The 16059-nt window shown below is 48.4% G+C and overlaps 1 protein-coding gene across 3 annotated transcripts in view; it reads left to right on the forward strand.

The window, feature by feature from the left end:
- The window catches only part of serhl (serine hydrolase like), a 72497-nt gene that overhangs the window by 12205 nt on the left and 44233 nt on the right, over positions 1-16059 (forward strand). The window contains exons 3-7 of one of the 3 annotated variants that reach the window (XM_070861569.1): positions 744-893; positions 7484-7597; positions 10422-10463; positions 13376-13395; positions 15236-15310. In XM_070861569.1, coding sequence (XP_070717670.1) covers positions 744-893; positions 7484-7597; positions 10422-10463; positions 13376-13395; positions 15236-15310 — 401 coding nt within the window. The remainder of the gene's footprint in view (positions 1-743; positions 894-7483; positions 7598-10421; positions 10464-13375; positions 13396-15235; positions 15311-16059) is intronic. The other 2 variants (XM_070861570.1, XM_070861571.1) reach the window with 2 other exon arrangements.

Raw genomic sequence — 16059 nt, forward strand, 5'->3', positions numbered from 1 at the left:
CTGGCCAAGGGGGCCATCAGCCGGTCCTGGCAGCGGGCGGTCGAGGGGGGCGTTCAGCCCGACTGCCTGCCTCTCTTCCGCGTTACATCCGAGCCAGGGTGTCCCTGGAGATGGAGCACGCGGTGTCCACCGGTACGCTCGCGGCCTTCCGCGAGAGGTGGGCACTGGAGGGACTGGATTGCATCATCACCCCCGTCAACCAAATTTTAATTTGACCGTTTAATTTGTTCATTTGTCGGTTTAATAAGGGGGGCACTTGATGTATAGTTTTACACTAAAATAGTTGTAGAGCTGTTGCATTGTGAGTGACTTAACCAGACAGGTGATGTTCACAAGACTCAATAAAACCCCAGCCAGTTGGGTCTAGGTCATCCACGATGAGGTATGCAGTTGGGAGCCTATGAACTGGTAATGTGTTGTGTGATTGTTAAAGCTTTGTTAATAAACCAACTCGTTCTTAATAGCAATGTGTTGCTATGCACCCTTAAGCAAAGAAGCCATGAAGCAAATACATTTTGCACAGCACCTCCTTTCCGTGCCTGGTTAAGATCAGAAGCTTGCGGAGGTGGGTGGGTGGGGGGGATCAGTGGGTGCCAGACTGCATCCTGGTGCCTTTTGCTGTTGCAGTGTGTCATGTTAATACAAATCGGCGACCACGTTCACTTACTTGGGGAGGGCTTTGCGCTGCACTGACAGTCGCGGGCACGCCTCACGGTCCTCTCCCGCTTGTTCTTTCCACGCAGGTCTCTGCCGCGAGCTGACGTTCACCGTACCGTGGGGCCATATTGCGGCCAAAGCCTGGGGGCTTCCCAATGGGCGGCCAGTGCTGTGCCTGCACGGCTGGGCAGATAACGCCAACTCTTTCGACCGACTCATTCCATTGCTTCCGGCAGGTGAGTGTTGGGTCACATTGCAATCATATTCTTTCAGAGTCAGCGAGAGGTGCGTGGAGAGGCGTCGGGAGTTCGTTGATGAGGCCTATAAAAAGCACAGCAGGGAGTCCGGGGCCCAGAGTCGGCGAGAGGTGCGTGGAGAGGCGTCGGGAGTTCGTTGATGAGGCCTATAAAAGGCACAGCAGGGAGTCCGGGGCCCAGAGTCGGCGAGAGGTGCGTGGAGAGGCATCGGGAGTTCGTTGGTGAGGCCGATAAAAGACACAGCAGGGAGTCCGGGGCCCAGAGTCGGCGAGAGGTGCGTGGAGAGGCGTCGGGAGTTCGTTGATGAGGCCTATAAAAAGCACAGCAGGGAGTCCGTGGCCAAGAGTCGGCGAGAGGTGCGTGGAGAGGCGTCGGGAGTTCGTTGGTGAGTCCTATAAAAGGCGTACTTGTGCAGCTACAGGGAGAAGGCAAAAAAGAAGTGGAAAGAAACAAAGGTGACGTCACAGCCAAGGGGGTAAGTGATTGGCTGGTGATTGGTGAGTAGTTTTTCTTTTTTCTCTTCTATAACAGTGAGTAAACTTTAGCATTGTTGTTGCCTATCTAAGAGTTAAGTCATGGCAGGACAGCTCGGTCACATGTTATGCTCCTCCTGTACCATGTGGGAACTCAGGGACGACTCCAGTGTCCCTGACGACTACGTGTGCGGGAAGTGTATCCGCCTCCAGCTCCTGATGGACCGTGTTGCGGAGTTGGAGCTGAGGGTGGATTCACTGTGGAGCATCCACGATGCTGAGAATGACGTGAGTAGCACGTGTAGCGAGTTGGTCTTATCGCAGGTGAATGGTCCACAGCCAGATAGGGAATGGGTGACCAGCAGGAAGAGCAGTGCAAGGAAGGTAGTGCAGGGGTCCCCTGTGGTCATCCCCCTGCAAAACAGATACACTGCTTTGAGTACTGTTGAGGGAGATGACTAATCAGGGGAGGGCAGCAGCAGCCAAGTTCATGGCACCGTGGCTGGCTCTGTTGCACAGGAGGGCAGGAAAAAGAGTGGGAGAGCGATAGTGATAGGGGATTCAATTGTAAGGGGAATAGATAGGCGTGTCTGCGGCCGCAACCGAGACTCCAGGATGGTATGTTGCCTCCCTGGTGCAAGGGTCAAGGATGTCTCGGAGCGGGTGCAGGACATTCTAAAAAGGGAGGGAGAACAGCCAGTTGTCGTGGTGCACATTGGTACCAACGACATAGGTAAAAAAAGGGATGAGGTCCTACGAAACGAATTTAAGGAGCTAGGAGCTAAATTAAAAAGTAGGACCTCAAAAGTAGTAATCTCGGGATTGCTACCAGTGCCACGTGATAGTCAGAGTAGGAATCGCAGGATAGCGCAGATGAATACGTGGCTTGAGCAGTGGTGCAGCAGGGAGGGATTCAAATTCCTGGGGCATTGGAACCGGTTCTGGGGGAGGTGGGACCAGTACAAACCGGATGGTCAGCACCTGGGCAGGACCAGAACCAATGTCCTCGGGGGAATGTTTGCTAGTGCTGTTGGGGAGGAGTTAAACTAATATGGCAGGGGGAACGGGAACCAATGCAGGGAGACAGAGGGAAACAAAAAGGAGACAAAAGCAAAAGGCAGAAAGGAGATGAGGAAAAGTGGAGGGCAGAGAAACCCAAGGCAGAGAACAAAAAGGGCCACTGTACAGCAAAATTCTAAAAGGACAAAGGGTGGTAAAAAAACAAGCCTGAAGGCTTTGTGTCTTAATGCAAGGAGTATCCGTAATAAGGTGGATGAATTAACTGTGCAAATAGATGTTAACAAATATGATGTGATTGGGATTACGGAGACGTGGCTCCAGGATGATCAGGGCTGGGAACTCAACATCCAGGGGTATTCAACATTCAGGAAGGATAGAATAAAAGGAAAAGGAGGTGGGGTAGCATTGCTGGTTAAAGAGGAGATTAATGCAATAGTTAGGAAGGACATTAGCTTGGATGATGTGGAATCTATATGGGTAGAGCTGCAGAACACCAAAGGGAAAAAAACGTTAGTGGGAGTTGTGTACAGACCTCCAAACAGTAGTAGTGATGTTGGGGAGGGCATCAAACAGGAAATTAGGGGTGCATGCAATAAGGGTGCAGCAGTTATAATGGGTGACTTTAATATGCACATAGATTGGGCTAACCAAACTGGAAGCAATATGGTGGAGGAGGATTTCCTGGAGTGCATTAGGGATGGTTTTCTAGACCAATATGTCGAGGAACCAACTAGGGGGGAGGCCATCTTAGACTGGGTGTTGTGTAATGAGAAAGGATTAATTAGCAATCTCGTTGTGCGAGGCCCCTTGGGGAAGAGTGACCATAATATGGTGGAATTCTGCATTAGGATGGAGAATGAAACAGTTAATTCAGAGACCATGGTCCAGAACTTAAAGAAGGGTAACTTTGAAGGTATGAGGCGTGAATTGGCTAGGATAGATTGGCGAATGATACTTAAGGGGTTGACTGTGGATGGGCAATGGCAGACATTTAGAGACCGCATGGATGAACTACAACAATTGTACATTCCTGTCTGTCGTAAAAATAAAAAAGGGAAGGTGGCTCAACCGTGGCTATCAAGGGAAATCAGGGATAGTATTAAAGCCAAGGAAGTGGCATACAAATTGGCCATAAATAGCAGCGAACCTGGAGACTGGGAGAAATTTAGAACTCAGCAGAGGAGGACAAAGGGTTTGATTAGGGCAGGGAAAATGGAGTACGAGAAGAAGCTTGCAGGGAACATTAAGACGGATTGCAAAAGTTTCTATAGATATGTAAAGAGAAAAAGGTTAGTGAAGACAAACGTAGGTCCCCTGCAGTCAGAATCAGGGGAAGTCATAATGGGGAACAAAGAAATGGCGGACCAATTGAACAAGTACTTTGGTTCGGTATTCACTAAGGAGGACACTAACAACCTTCCGGATATAAAAGGGGTCAGAGGGTCTCGTAAGGGGGAGGAACTGAGGGAAATCCTTATTAGTCGGGAAATTGTGTTGGGGAAATTGATGGGATTGAAGGCCGATAAATCCCCAGGGCCTGATGGACTGCATCTGAGAGTACTGAAGGAGGTGGCCTTGGAAATAGCGGATGCATTGACAATCATTTTCCAACATTCCATTGACTCTGGATCAGTTCCTATCGAGTGGAGGGTAGCCAATGTAACCCCACTTTTTAAAAAAGGAGGGAGAGAGAGAAAACAGGGAATTATAGACCAGTCAGCCTGACATCAGTAGTGGGTAAAATGATGGAATCAATTATTAAGGATGTCATAACAGCGCATTTGGAAAGAGGTGACATGATAGGTCCAAGTCAGCATGGATTTGTGAAAGGGAAATCATGCTTGACAAATCTTCTGGAATTTTTTGAGGATGTTTCCAGTAGAGTGGACAAGGAAGAACCAGTTGATGTGGTATATTTGGACTTTCAGAAGGCTTTCGACAAGGTCCCACACAAGAGATTAATGTGCACATGGGATTGGGGGTAGTGTGCTGACATGGATTGAGAACTGGTTGACAGACAGGAAGCAAAGAGTAGGAGTAAATGGGGACTTTTCAGAATGGAGGCGGTGACTAGTGGGGTACCACAAGGTTCTGTGCTGGGGCCCCAGCTGTTTACATTGTACATTAATGATTTGGACGAGGGGATTAAATGTAGTATCTCCAATTTGCGGATGACACTAAGTTGGGTGGCAGTGTGAGCTGTGAGGAGGATGCTATGAGGCTGCAGAGCGACTTGAATAGGTTAGGTGAGTGGGCAAATGCATGGCAGATGAAGTATAATGTGGATAAATGTGAGGTTATTCACTTTGGTGGTAAAAACAGAGAGACAGACTATTATCTGAATGGTGACAGATTAGGAAAAGGGGAGGTGCAACGAGACCTGGGTGTCGTGGTACATCAGTCATTGAAGGTTGGCATGCAGGTACAGCAGGCAGTTAAAGCAAATGGCATGTTGGCCTTCACAGCGAGGGGATTTGAGTACAGGGGCAGGGAGGTGTTGCTACAGTTGTACAGGGCCTTGGTGAGGCCACACCTGGAGTATTGTGTACAGTTTTGGTCTCATAACCTGAGGAAGGACATTCTTGCTATTGAGGGAGTGCAGCGAAGATTCACCAGACTGATTCCCGGGATGGTGGGACTGACCTACCAAGAAAGACTGGATCAACTGGGCTTGTATTCACTGGAGTTCAGAAGAATGAGAGGGGACCTCATAGAAACGTTTAAAATTCTGATGGGTTTAGACAGGTTAGATGCAGGAAGAATGTTCCCAATGTTGGGGAAGTCCAGAACCAGGGGTCACAGTCTAAGGATAAGGGGTAAGCCATTTAGGACCGAGATGAGGAGAAACTTCTTCACCCAGAGAATGGTGAACCTGTGGAATTCTCTACCACAGAAAGTTGTTGAGGCCAATTCACTAAATATATTCAAAAAGGAGTTAGATGTAGTCCTTACTACTAGGGGGATCAAGGGGTATGGCGAGAAAGCAGGAATGGGGTACTGAAGTTGCATGTTCAGCCATGAACTCATTGAATGGCGGTGCAGGCTAGAAGGGCCGAATGGCCTACTCCTGCACCTATTTTCTATGTTTCTATGTTTCTTTCCTTTCACTCCAGGCAGCTCTTGCAGCCGCCCTTTCTGTATTTCATAGGGGTTTAGGAACATCATCATCATCATCGTCATAGGCAGTCTCTCGGAATCGAGGAAGACTTGCTTCCACTCTAAACATGAGTCCTTCGGTGGCTGAACAGTCCAATACGAGAGCCACAGTCCCTGTCACAGGTGAGACAGATAGTCGTTGAGGGAAAGGGTGGGTGGGACTGGTTTGCCGCACGCTCCTTCCGCTGCCTGCGCTTGATTTCTGCTCGCTCTCGGCAACGAGACCCGAGGTACTCAGCGCCCTCCTGGATGCACTTCCTCCACTTTGGGTGGTCTTTGGCCAGGGACTCCCAGGTGTCAGTGGGGACGTTGCAGTTTTATCAGAGAGGCTTTGAGGGTGTCCTTGTAACGTTTCCACTGCCCACCTTTGGCTTGTTTGCCATGAAGGAGTTCCGAGTAGGAACAGCCCCTCGAGCCTGCTCCACCATTCAGTGAGATCGTAGCTGATCTGCGACCTAACTCCATACACCCCTGCCTTTGCCCCATATCCCTTAATACCTTTTGGTCAACAAAAATTATCAACCTCAGATTTAAAATTAACAATTTGCGGAAGAGAGTTCCAAACTTCTACCACCCTTTGTGTGTAGACATGTTTCCTAACTTCAGTTCTGAAAGGTCTGACTTTAATTTTTAGGCTATGCCCCCCTAGTCCTAGACTCCCTAATCTGTTGAAATAGTTTCTCTCTATCTGTTCCCCCTTAATATCTTTAAAACGTAACCCCTTAACCTGCTATATTCTAGGGAATACATCCCTAGTTTGTGTAATTTCTCCTTGTAATTTAACCCTTGAAGCCCGGATATAATTCTGGTAAACCTACACTGCACTCAATTCAATATATCCTTCCTAAGGTGAGGTGCCTAGAACTGCTCACAGTACTCCAGGTGTGGTCTAACCAGGGTTTTGTATAGCCATCCTCCTGCAGCAGCACGCACTGCTCCCTGCAGTGGTATGCCGTTGCACGTTGCTCCCTCCAATGGCCCCGGCCTGCTGATTGCACTGCGGACGGCACAGCAGGAGGGGCAAAGGAGCGACAAGAGTCCATAGAGGGAAGTGACCGGGGCCCAGGAGAGGCGTGAATCTGGGGCCCAGAAGAGGCGAGGGCCCAGGGGCAGCATGGACCAGCCCACCCTGCGATATGTGTGCACGCTTGGTCGGTGCAGCAGAGCAGGTCTCCAGTTAGTCTCGGGCAATCCTTGCCACTGGACCAAGACCTCGCTCTGTCAAGCCCGTGTGGTGGCTGGTGTGCAACGGCCACCTCACGTTAAAAAATTCCACGCACAGGCATCTTCCACCCTTGAGGATGTAGTTCTGGATCTGGAATATTAGGTCCTTCATTGAAACACTCGTGAACTCATCCCTTTTTGGCGTGGAAGCAAGTCATCCTCGCTTCGAGGGACTGCCTATGATGACGATGATGTATAGCTACAGTATAACTTCTGCCCCTTTGTATTCTGGTCCTCCAGATAGAAAGGCCATGAACCTTTTTGTACCTGTCCATGACATTTTAATGATCTATGTACACGGACCCCCCAAGTCTCTTGGACCTTCGTTGTTTCTAGCTTTTCACCATTTACAAAGTACCCTGTTCTATCCTTCTTAGATCAGCCATGATCGTATTAAATGGCGGAGCAGGCTCGAGGGGCCAAATGACCGCCCGCTGCTCCTATTTCTTATGTCCTTATACAGAGCTTTGGTGAGACCACATTTAGAGCACTGCATTCAGTTTTGGGCACCGCACCCCAGGAGGCATATATTGGCCTCGGAGGGGGTGCAGTACAGATTCACCAGAATGATGCTGGAGCTTAAAGGGTTAAGTTACGATGCCTCAAAATTCAGCCGAAGGAAGTGAACTTCATTCGACGACGGAAAATGATTCTTCTGCAAAGTAAACGGGTAGTGACTGCTGTTTCCTCTTTCAGATTTTTATTACGTGGCGATGGACTTTCCCGGCCATGGTGTTTCCTCATACCGGCCCCCTGGCGTACCGTATTACTTCTCTGAATACGTCTCCGACGTGCGCAGAATAGCGGACGGTAGGTTTCAGTTACGCAAGCGGGGGTTTTAACAGAGTTGGTGGGGGACAGTGAATCCGGTCTTGAGGACGTTGCTCCTTCACTCAGCCCCTGCTGGTTCCTGCTGCTTGCAGATGGCTTGTAGCAGAGGCGTGCCGAGCCCAGGGTCAGTCCATGCTCTGTGCTGATGTCAGTCCGGGCGACAGTGGCGATGCTGCAGTCTGCTTCCGTGCTCTGGGGATGGGGAAATCGGCCAAATGCTGATGACCAGAAGATGTACAACTGTGAACATTGGTTAGAACATAAGAACATAAGAAATAGGAGCAGGAGTCGGCCATTTGGCCCCTTGAGCCTGCTCCACCATTCAATAAGATCATGGCTGATCTGATCATGGACTCAGCTCCACTTCCCCGCCCGTTCCCCATAACCCTTCACTCCCTTTTCACTCAAAAATCTGTCTATCTCCGCCTTAAATATATTCAATGACCCAGCCTCCACAGCTCTCTGGGGCAGAGAATCCCATAGATTTACAACCCTCTGAGAAGAAATGTCTCCTCATCTCAGTTTTAAATGGGCGGCCCCTTATTCTAAAACTATGTCCCCTAGTTTTAGTTTCCCCTATGAGTGGAAATATCCTCTCTGCATCCACCTTGTCGAGCCCCCTCATTATCTTATATGTTTTAATAAGATCACCTGTCATTCTTCTGATGCGTATAAGCCCAACCTACTCAACCTATCTTCATAAGTCAACCCCCTCATCTCTGGAATCAACTGAGTGGATCTTCTCTGAACAGCCTCCAATGCAAGTATATCCTTCCTTAAATACGGAGATCAAAACTGCACACAGTACTCCAGGTGTGGCCTCACCAATACCCTGTACAGTTGTAGCAGGACTTCTCTGCTTTTATACTCTATCCCCCTTGCAATAAAGGCCAACATTCCATTTGCCTTCCTGATTACTTCCTGTACCTGCAGACTAACTTAGAGACAGGATTGTGTCGGCTATGGTGACTGCCTTGGTCAAGGCTCACACATGGAGCATGCCCACTTTGATGAGGTACCATAGGATGACTAGTGTCTCTGTGGCTCTGAGTCTCTGTGTCTCTGTGTCTCTGAATCCCAATGTCTCTGTGTCTCAGTGTCCTAGTTACAGTAGTGTCATGGTTATGTCACTGGTCCAGTTATCCAGCGACCTGGACTAAGAGAACTTGCATTTCAGGATGTCCCAAAGCGCTTTACAGCCAATGAAGTACTTTCTGAAGTGTAGTCACTGTTGTAATGTAGGAAACGCGGCAGCCAATTTGCGCATAGCAAGCTCCCACAAACAGCAACGTGATAATGACCAGATAATCTGTTTTTAGTGATGTTGATTGAGGGATAAATATTGGCCAGGACACGGGAATAACTCCCCTACTCTTCTTCGAATAGTGCCATGGGATCTTTAGCATCTAGCCAAGAGGGAAGACTTGAGCCCTAATCCAGGCTGATACTCCAGTGCTGAGGGAGTGCTGCACTGTCGGAGATCCCGTCTTTCCCTTGAGACGTTGAACTGAGGCCCCGCCTTCCCCCCAAGTGTAAAAAATCCCATGGCACTATTCAAAGAAAAGCAGGGGAGTTCTCCCCGGTGTCCTGGCCAATATTAATCCATCAACCAACACCAAAAAGAGATCATCTGGATCATTATCACATTGCTGTTTGTGGGAGCTTGCTGTGCGCAAATTGACTGCCGTGTTTCCCACATTACAACAGTGACGACGCTTCAAAGGTACCTCATTGGCTGTGAAGTGTTTTGGGAAGCCCCGAGGTTGGGAAGTATAAATGAAAGTTCTTTTTCTTTCTTAAATGATAGCATCAGTTTTTTTCAACCAGAACTTATTGAGAAGGCACCATTTAAAACAACAACAACAAAACTTATATTTATATAGCACCTTTAACGTAGTGAAACGTCCTAAGGTCTTTCACAAGTATTATGAGATAAAAAATGTGACACTGGGCCGCATAAGTAGAAATTAGCGCAGGTGACCAAAAGCTTGATCAAAGAGGTATGTTTTAAGGAGCGCCTTGAAGGAGAAAAGAGAGGCAGAGAGGTTTAGGCAGAGAGTTCCTGAGTTTGGGGCCCAGGCAACAGAAGGGATGGCCACCAATGGCTGAACGATTATTATTAATCAGGGATGCTCAAGAGGGCAGAGTAAGAGGAGCGCAGACATCTCGGGGGTGGGGGAGGGGGTGCTGGAGGAGATTACAGAGATAGGGAGGGGGGAGGCCATGGAGGGATTTGAAAACAAGGATGAGAATTTTGAAATCGAGACATTGCTTAACCAGAAGCCAATGTAGGTCAGCGAGCACAGGGGTGATGGGTGAGTGGGACTCGGTGCAAGTTAGGACACGGGCAGCCGCATTTTGGATGATCTCTAGTTTACGTAGGGTAGAATGTGGGAGGCCAGCCAGGAGTGCGTTGGAATAGTCAAGTCTGGAGGTAACAATGGCACGGGTGAGGGTTTCACCTGCTAGTCTCTACTTATGCGGATTAAAGGATTTAGTGCTCCTTGGTTTTGGCGTGAAACATCAGCTGGAGATTCCCCCTCCCACCGCAGTTTTACTGACCACTGCTGGATGCATGTGGATGGAGGTTCTGTGATGCCCTCCATAGTCTTAACAGTCTGCAGCACTCAATGCCAAAGCTCCCTCATGGGTACTTGGATAAATTGCCAAGCTAATATCCGTGAAACTGTGCCCCGATGATGAGGCAACGCCTGCAGCAGAGGAGGGTTGGAAATTTACGAGAAATTAAAACTTCAAAAGGTGTCAGTGTACTTCCTGATTTTATTTTATTTTATCATTACAGCCTTAAGCTGGAATAAGTTCACCATCTTGAGCCACAGCATGGGTAAGAGAGCAACCTTTCCATTTACTAAAAATGATACCATTACATACACGAGTCTGGACCAAGTGTAGTCTCCAGATGAAGCGGGGTTAGAGATCAAATGAAAGAAAGACTTGCATTTATATAGCGCCTTGCACGACCAGCGGACGTCTCAAAGCACTTTACAGCCAAATGAAGTACTTTTTGAAGTGCAGTCGCTGTTGTGATGTAGGAAACGCGGCAGCCAATTTGCGCACAGCAAGCTCCCACAAACAGCAACGTGATAATGACCAGATAATCTGTTTTTGTTATGTTGATTGAGGGATAAATATTGGCCTCAGGACAGCGGGAAGAACTCCCCTGCTCTTCCTCGAAATAGCATCATGGGATCATTTACATCTTCCTAGAGAGAGCAGACGGGGCCTCGGTTTAACATCTCATGCGAAAGACGGCACCTCCGACAGTGCAGCACTCCCTCAGCATTGCACTGGAGTGCCAGTCTAGACTTTTGGGCTCAAGTTTCTGGAGTGGGACTTGAACCCACAACCTTCTGACTCAGAGGCAAGAGTGCTGCCCACTGAGCCACAGCTGACCAAGAGATAAATGTGCCAGGGTGTGCAGGCATGTAATGTATACGTGTCAGTCGAAGCTTAGTGAGTCAGAAGATTGTGGGCTCAAGTCCCACTCCAGAGACTTGAGCACGTTCTCCAGGCTGTCACCCAGGGCAGTGCTGAGGGAGTGCTGCACTGTCGGAGGTGCCGCCTTTTGGATGAGACGTTAAACCGAGGCCCTGTCTTCCTTCTTTGGTGGACGTAAAAGATCCCATGGCACTATTTCGAAGAAGAACAGGGGAGTTCTCCCCGGTGTCCTGGGCCAATATTTATCCTTCAATCAACATCACTAAAACAGATTATCTGGTCATTATCACATTGCTGTTTGTCGGAATCAGTTTATTGGCTGCCGCGTTTCCTGCCATCATCATAGGCGGTCCCTCGAAACGAGGATGACTTGCTTCCACGCCAAAAAAGGATGAGTTCACAGTTATTTCAATAAAGGACCCGAACTACATCCTCAAAGGTGGAAGATGCCTGTGTGTGGATTTTTTTAACGTGTGGTGACCATTGCACCGGGCTTGACAGAGCTAGGTCTTGGTCCAGTGGCAAGGGTTAACCAGGACGACTGGAGACCAGCTCTGCTGCACGGACCTAATGCGTACATATATCGCAGTGTGTGCTGGCCCGTGCTGCCCCTGGGCCCCTGAACTCACGCCTCCCCTGGGCCTCGATCACATCCCTCTACAGTCTCTCGCCGCTCCTTCGCCCCGATCTCGCCGCTCCTGCTGTATTTGCCCATATCAGGGTGGAGGCCCCGACCTGCATGAGAACACCAGCGGCAGGTCGGGGCCATAAAAGGAGCGGAGGTGTGGCGGCGGGGGAGCAGTGTGGAGGCGTGCTACTCCAGAGAGCAGCGCGAGCTGGTGCAGGAGGGCGACGGCAGCGAAGAGTGACGTCAGCAAAAGTGGCGTTTCCTACATTGCAACAGTGACTACACTTTAAAAATCATTAATTGGCTGTAAAGCGCTTTGCGACATCCTGAAGTTGTGAAAGGCGCAAGTCTTTCTCTAAACACAGGCTTTCATGGTACATGGTGTGCAGAGTAATATTAATTACAATTTGCTGATGTCTCCTGCTCAGACGGGAGTGGCGTTAATTTGCAATGGGAATTCTCCGGCAATTCGAACGCGTCTGATCCTGAAACCAAGTGTGGTGGGTGGGGTGGGGGGGGGGGGCCGAGGGGCACGCTCCCACGTGGGCGAGTTACTGTTACCGCAAGAGTCTATTGACATCCAAGTATTGGGGACATCTGTACCTCGCTGTGTTCCCTCCCGCTCTACCTCACTGCTACTGCAGCAAGAAAAGAATCTTGCCTTTATATAGGCAAGTGAATGGGATAAGTGGTGGTGTTGGTCGAGGGTGAATGTTGGTCAGGATGTCGGGAGATCGCCCTGCTCCTCTTCAGATGCACAATGGGATCTTTTACATCCAGGCAGAAAGGGCATCGGTTTAAGGCCTCAACCATAAAACAGTAAACGGTGGAAGGGAGGCTCCCATGACGGCTCTGTGTAAATGCCTGGTAATGGTGTGAGTCAGAAAATCACAGATTTCAACCCCCTTTCTAGGTTGAGTTGGCAAATCCCAGCCGATGTCAGGGCGTCAGTCGTGGCAGTACAATTGGATCTGACCAGGGAGGGCAAAAATCAGCCTCGGTTCTGCTTTTGATCACGGCCCAGTGACCTCCACTACGTGTGGCCAGTGGGTACGACAGCATCTGGCTTGCCAGTGATGTTCTCCATGATGGAATGTACCAACGGAGAGTGGTGGGATACCAGAGGGCTACCACTGCCTTGTGGAACTGTACCTCACCAAGAGCTCCGATCGTCAGAGAAGATTGTGGAAGAAATATCTATTTGTGTATATATCAGGAAAGGCTTCTTTAGAAAAGTGAAGGCTGAGAGGTGACCTGATAGATGATTAAGATTATGAAAGGGTTCGATAGGGTAGACGTAGAGAAGATGTTTCCACTTGTGGTGGAGACCAAAACTAGAGGCCATAGATACAAGACAGTCACTAATAAATCCAATAGGGAATTCAGGAGAAATGTCTTGATCCAGAGTGTGGTGAGAATGTGGAACTCGATACCATAAGGAGTGGTTCAGGCGAATAGCTCAGATGCATTTAAGGGGAAGCTGGATAAACACATGCGGAAGAAAGGAATAGAGGGATGTACTGATAGAGTTAGATGAAGTAGGGGTGGAAGGAGGTTCTTGTGGAGCATAAACACCAGCACAGACCTGTTGGACTGAGTGGCCTGTTTCCGCACTGTAGGCTCGATGTAATTCTATATCCGGTATTAACATTTTCCATGTTTTTTTCCAGGGGGCAATGTTGGAGGACTGGTGAGTGCTGAGTCTGTATCCCTTTTACAATAAGCTGAAGATTCCAAACCCATGGTTTAATCTTGCAATTGTGTTGTGGTTGCTTGCACTGACATTGACAGGGTAGATGCTGAGAGGTTGTTTCCCCTGGCTGGAGAGTCTATTTAAGACAGAGATGAGGAGGAATTTCTTCTCTCAGAGGGTTGTGAATCTTTGGAATTCTCTGCCCCAGAGAGCTGTGGAGGCTGGGTCATTGAATATATTCAAGGCTGAGATAGACAGATTTTTGAACTCTCGGGGAATCAAGGGATATGAGGATCTGGTGGGAAAGTGAAGATTAGCCATAATCTTACTGTATGGCGGAGCAGGCTCGAGGGGCCGTCTGGCCTGTTCCTGCTCCTAATTATTTTGTTCTTGTGACATACTTTACTTGCATAGTATCTATGGGGCCGTAGCCATCGTACATTGTCGGAGTAAGTGAGGGGCCGTAGCCATCGTACGTTGTCGGAGTAAGTGAGCTTTGTTTGGTGTCTGGGGCTGTGGATGGCCTGGGGAGCAGTGACGTTGTCGTGTCTTGCTGGGCAGGGCCAGTTGCTGGTGGGTTTTGGTTTCCCCCGCCCTCAGCCCTAGCTCTAGGTGGTAAAGTGTGTGACTCATGTGGAGGATGCATGTTGACTGGCTGCCCATCTGGCTGGGGACCAGATCTGGAAGAACAAGATAATAATATACAAAACAAGCCTCTCAAGGCAACGCAGTTGTGTGGCATCAGGGCCAGCAGGACCCAGGCACTGAGAGCAAAGTAATTGAGTTGACATTTTCGAAGTGGGACCCCGACAGCAGACGTAGTAAGGCCACACCTGGAGTACTGCGTACAGTTTTGGTCTCCGTATTTAAGGAAGGATATACTTACATTGAAGGCAGTTCAGAGAAGGTTCACTAGAATGATTCCGGAGATGAGGGAGTTGACTTATGAAGATAGGTTGAGTAGGTTGGGAGTATACACATTGGAGTTCAAAAGAATGAGAGGTGATCTTATCAAAACATATAAGATAATGAGGGGGCTCGACAAGGTGGATGCAGAGAGGATATTTCCACTCATAGGGGAAACTAAAACTAGGGACATAGTCTCAGAATAAGGGGCCGCCCATTTAAAACTGAGTTGAGGAGGAATTTCTTCTCTCGGAGGGTTGTAAATCTATAGAATTCTCTGCCCCAGAGAGCCGTGGAGGCTGGGTCATTGAATATATTTAAGGCGGAGATAGACAGATTTTTGAGCGATAAGGGAGTAAAGGGTTATGGGAGCGGGCAGGGAAGTGGAGCTGAGTCCATGATCAGATCAGGCATGATCGTATTGAATGGAAGTGCAGGCTCAAGAGGCCAAATGGCCGACTCCTGCTCCTATTTCTTAGGTTCTTATGTAGTGGGGGCCATTTTAGTTTATAAATAAAGTGGGAAAGGAAGTCCAGCCTTACAAAAAAACTCTTAAACTTGTTTGGGAAAGAAATTTGTTGTATTGTTTTGATGAGTTTGGTGGGTTCCAGAGCAAGTGGGAGAGGGAGGGGCAGCAGCACCACCTAGTGGTGGGAGGCTTCTCATTACAGCGTGACAGGAAAATGTTGACATAGGATTTTTCTATTGAATAAATGTTGACAGAAAACCATTCGTCAAAGATTGTGACACAGAAAACAAGGGTAATGTGGACAGGAAAACAAGAGTTTTAATATATAGCTAGGTAGATAGTGATGTACACAAATACATATTCTAGACATGCAACAGTGTCCATGTACATAGTGCATTGATGATAGTATTAACTGAGTCCCTTTTCTTTCTGATTTGCTAACCTGTCTGCTCCTGTTTACAGTTCTGCGCAGTTTTCCCTGAGATGGTGGATAAGCTGATTGTTCTGGATGGATACGGGTTTTATCCAATTGTCAACGTAAGTTTTATTCTGGTTTTTTTAGCTACATATATACGCACAGGATAAAAGAGAGCTGGGATTATGTTACACACAAAATAACAGATAGCTGAGAGTGTTACACACAGCAGAGCTGTCTCCAGCTCTACTGCTTTGGCTAAATCCAGTCTGTTTTGTCAGTGTTACCTGGTCTATGGAGCTCCATGTTGTCGAGTCAGCTGTGGCTTAGTGGGTAGCTGAGTCAGACGGTCGTGGGTTCAAGTCCCACTCCAGAGACTTGAGCATAAAAATCTAAGCTGACACTCCAGTGCAGTGCTGAGCGAGTGCTGCACTGTTGGAGGTGCCATCTTTTAGATGAGACATTAAACCAAGGACCTGCCTGCTCTCTCAAGTGGATACAAAAGATTCCATGGCACTTTTTCGAAGAAGAGCAGGGGAGTTCTCCCTGGTGTCCTGGCCAATATATATCCCTCAATCAACATCACAAAAACCGATAATCTGGTCATTATCACATTGCTGTTTGTGGGAGCTTGCTGTGCGTAAATTGGCTGCCGCGTTTCCTACATTACAACAGTGACTACACTTCATTGGCTGTAAAGTGCTTTAAAACACCCTGAGGTCACGAATGGCGCTATATAAATGCCAGTCTTGCTTGATTCCCCTAGCCAACAGACACAGCTGATCTGCCAGCAGGATGAGGGTAGTTACAATGCTGTCAGCGTTCTCAGTAGCAGAGCACTGGGTTGAACCACTGCTGTATTAATGACTTG

This window comes from Pristiophorus japonicus, chromosome 19 (assembly GCF_044704955.1).
Source record: "Pristiophorus japonicus isolate sPriJap1 chromosome 19, sPriJap1.hap1, whole genome shotgun sequence".
Classification (NCBI taxonomy): Eukaryota; Metazoa; Chordata; class Chondrichthyes; family Pristiophoridae; genus Pristiophorus; species Pristiophorus japonicus.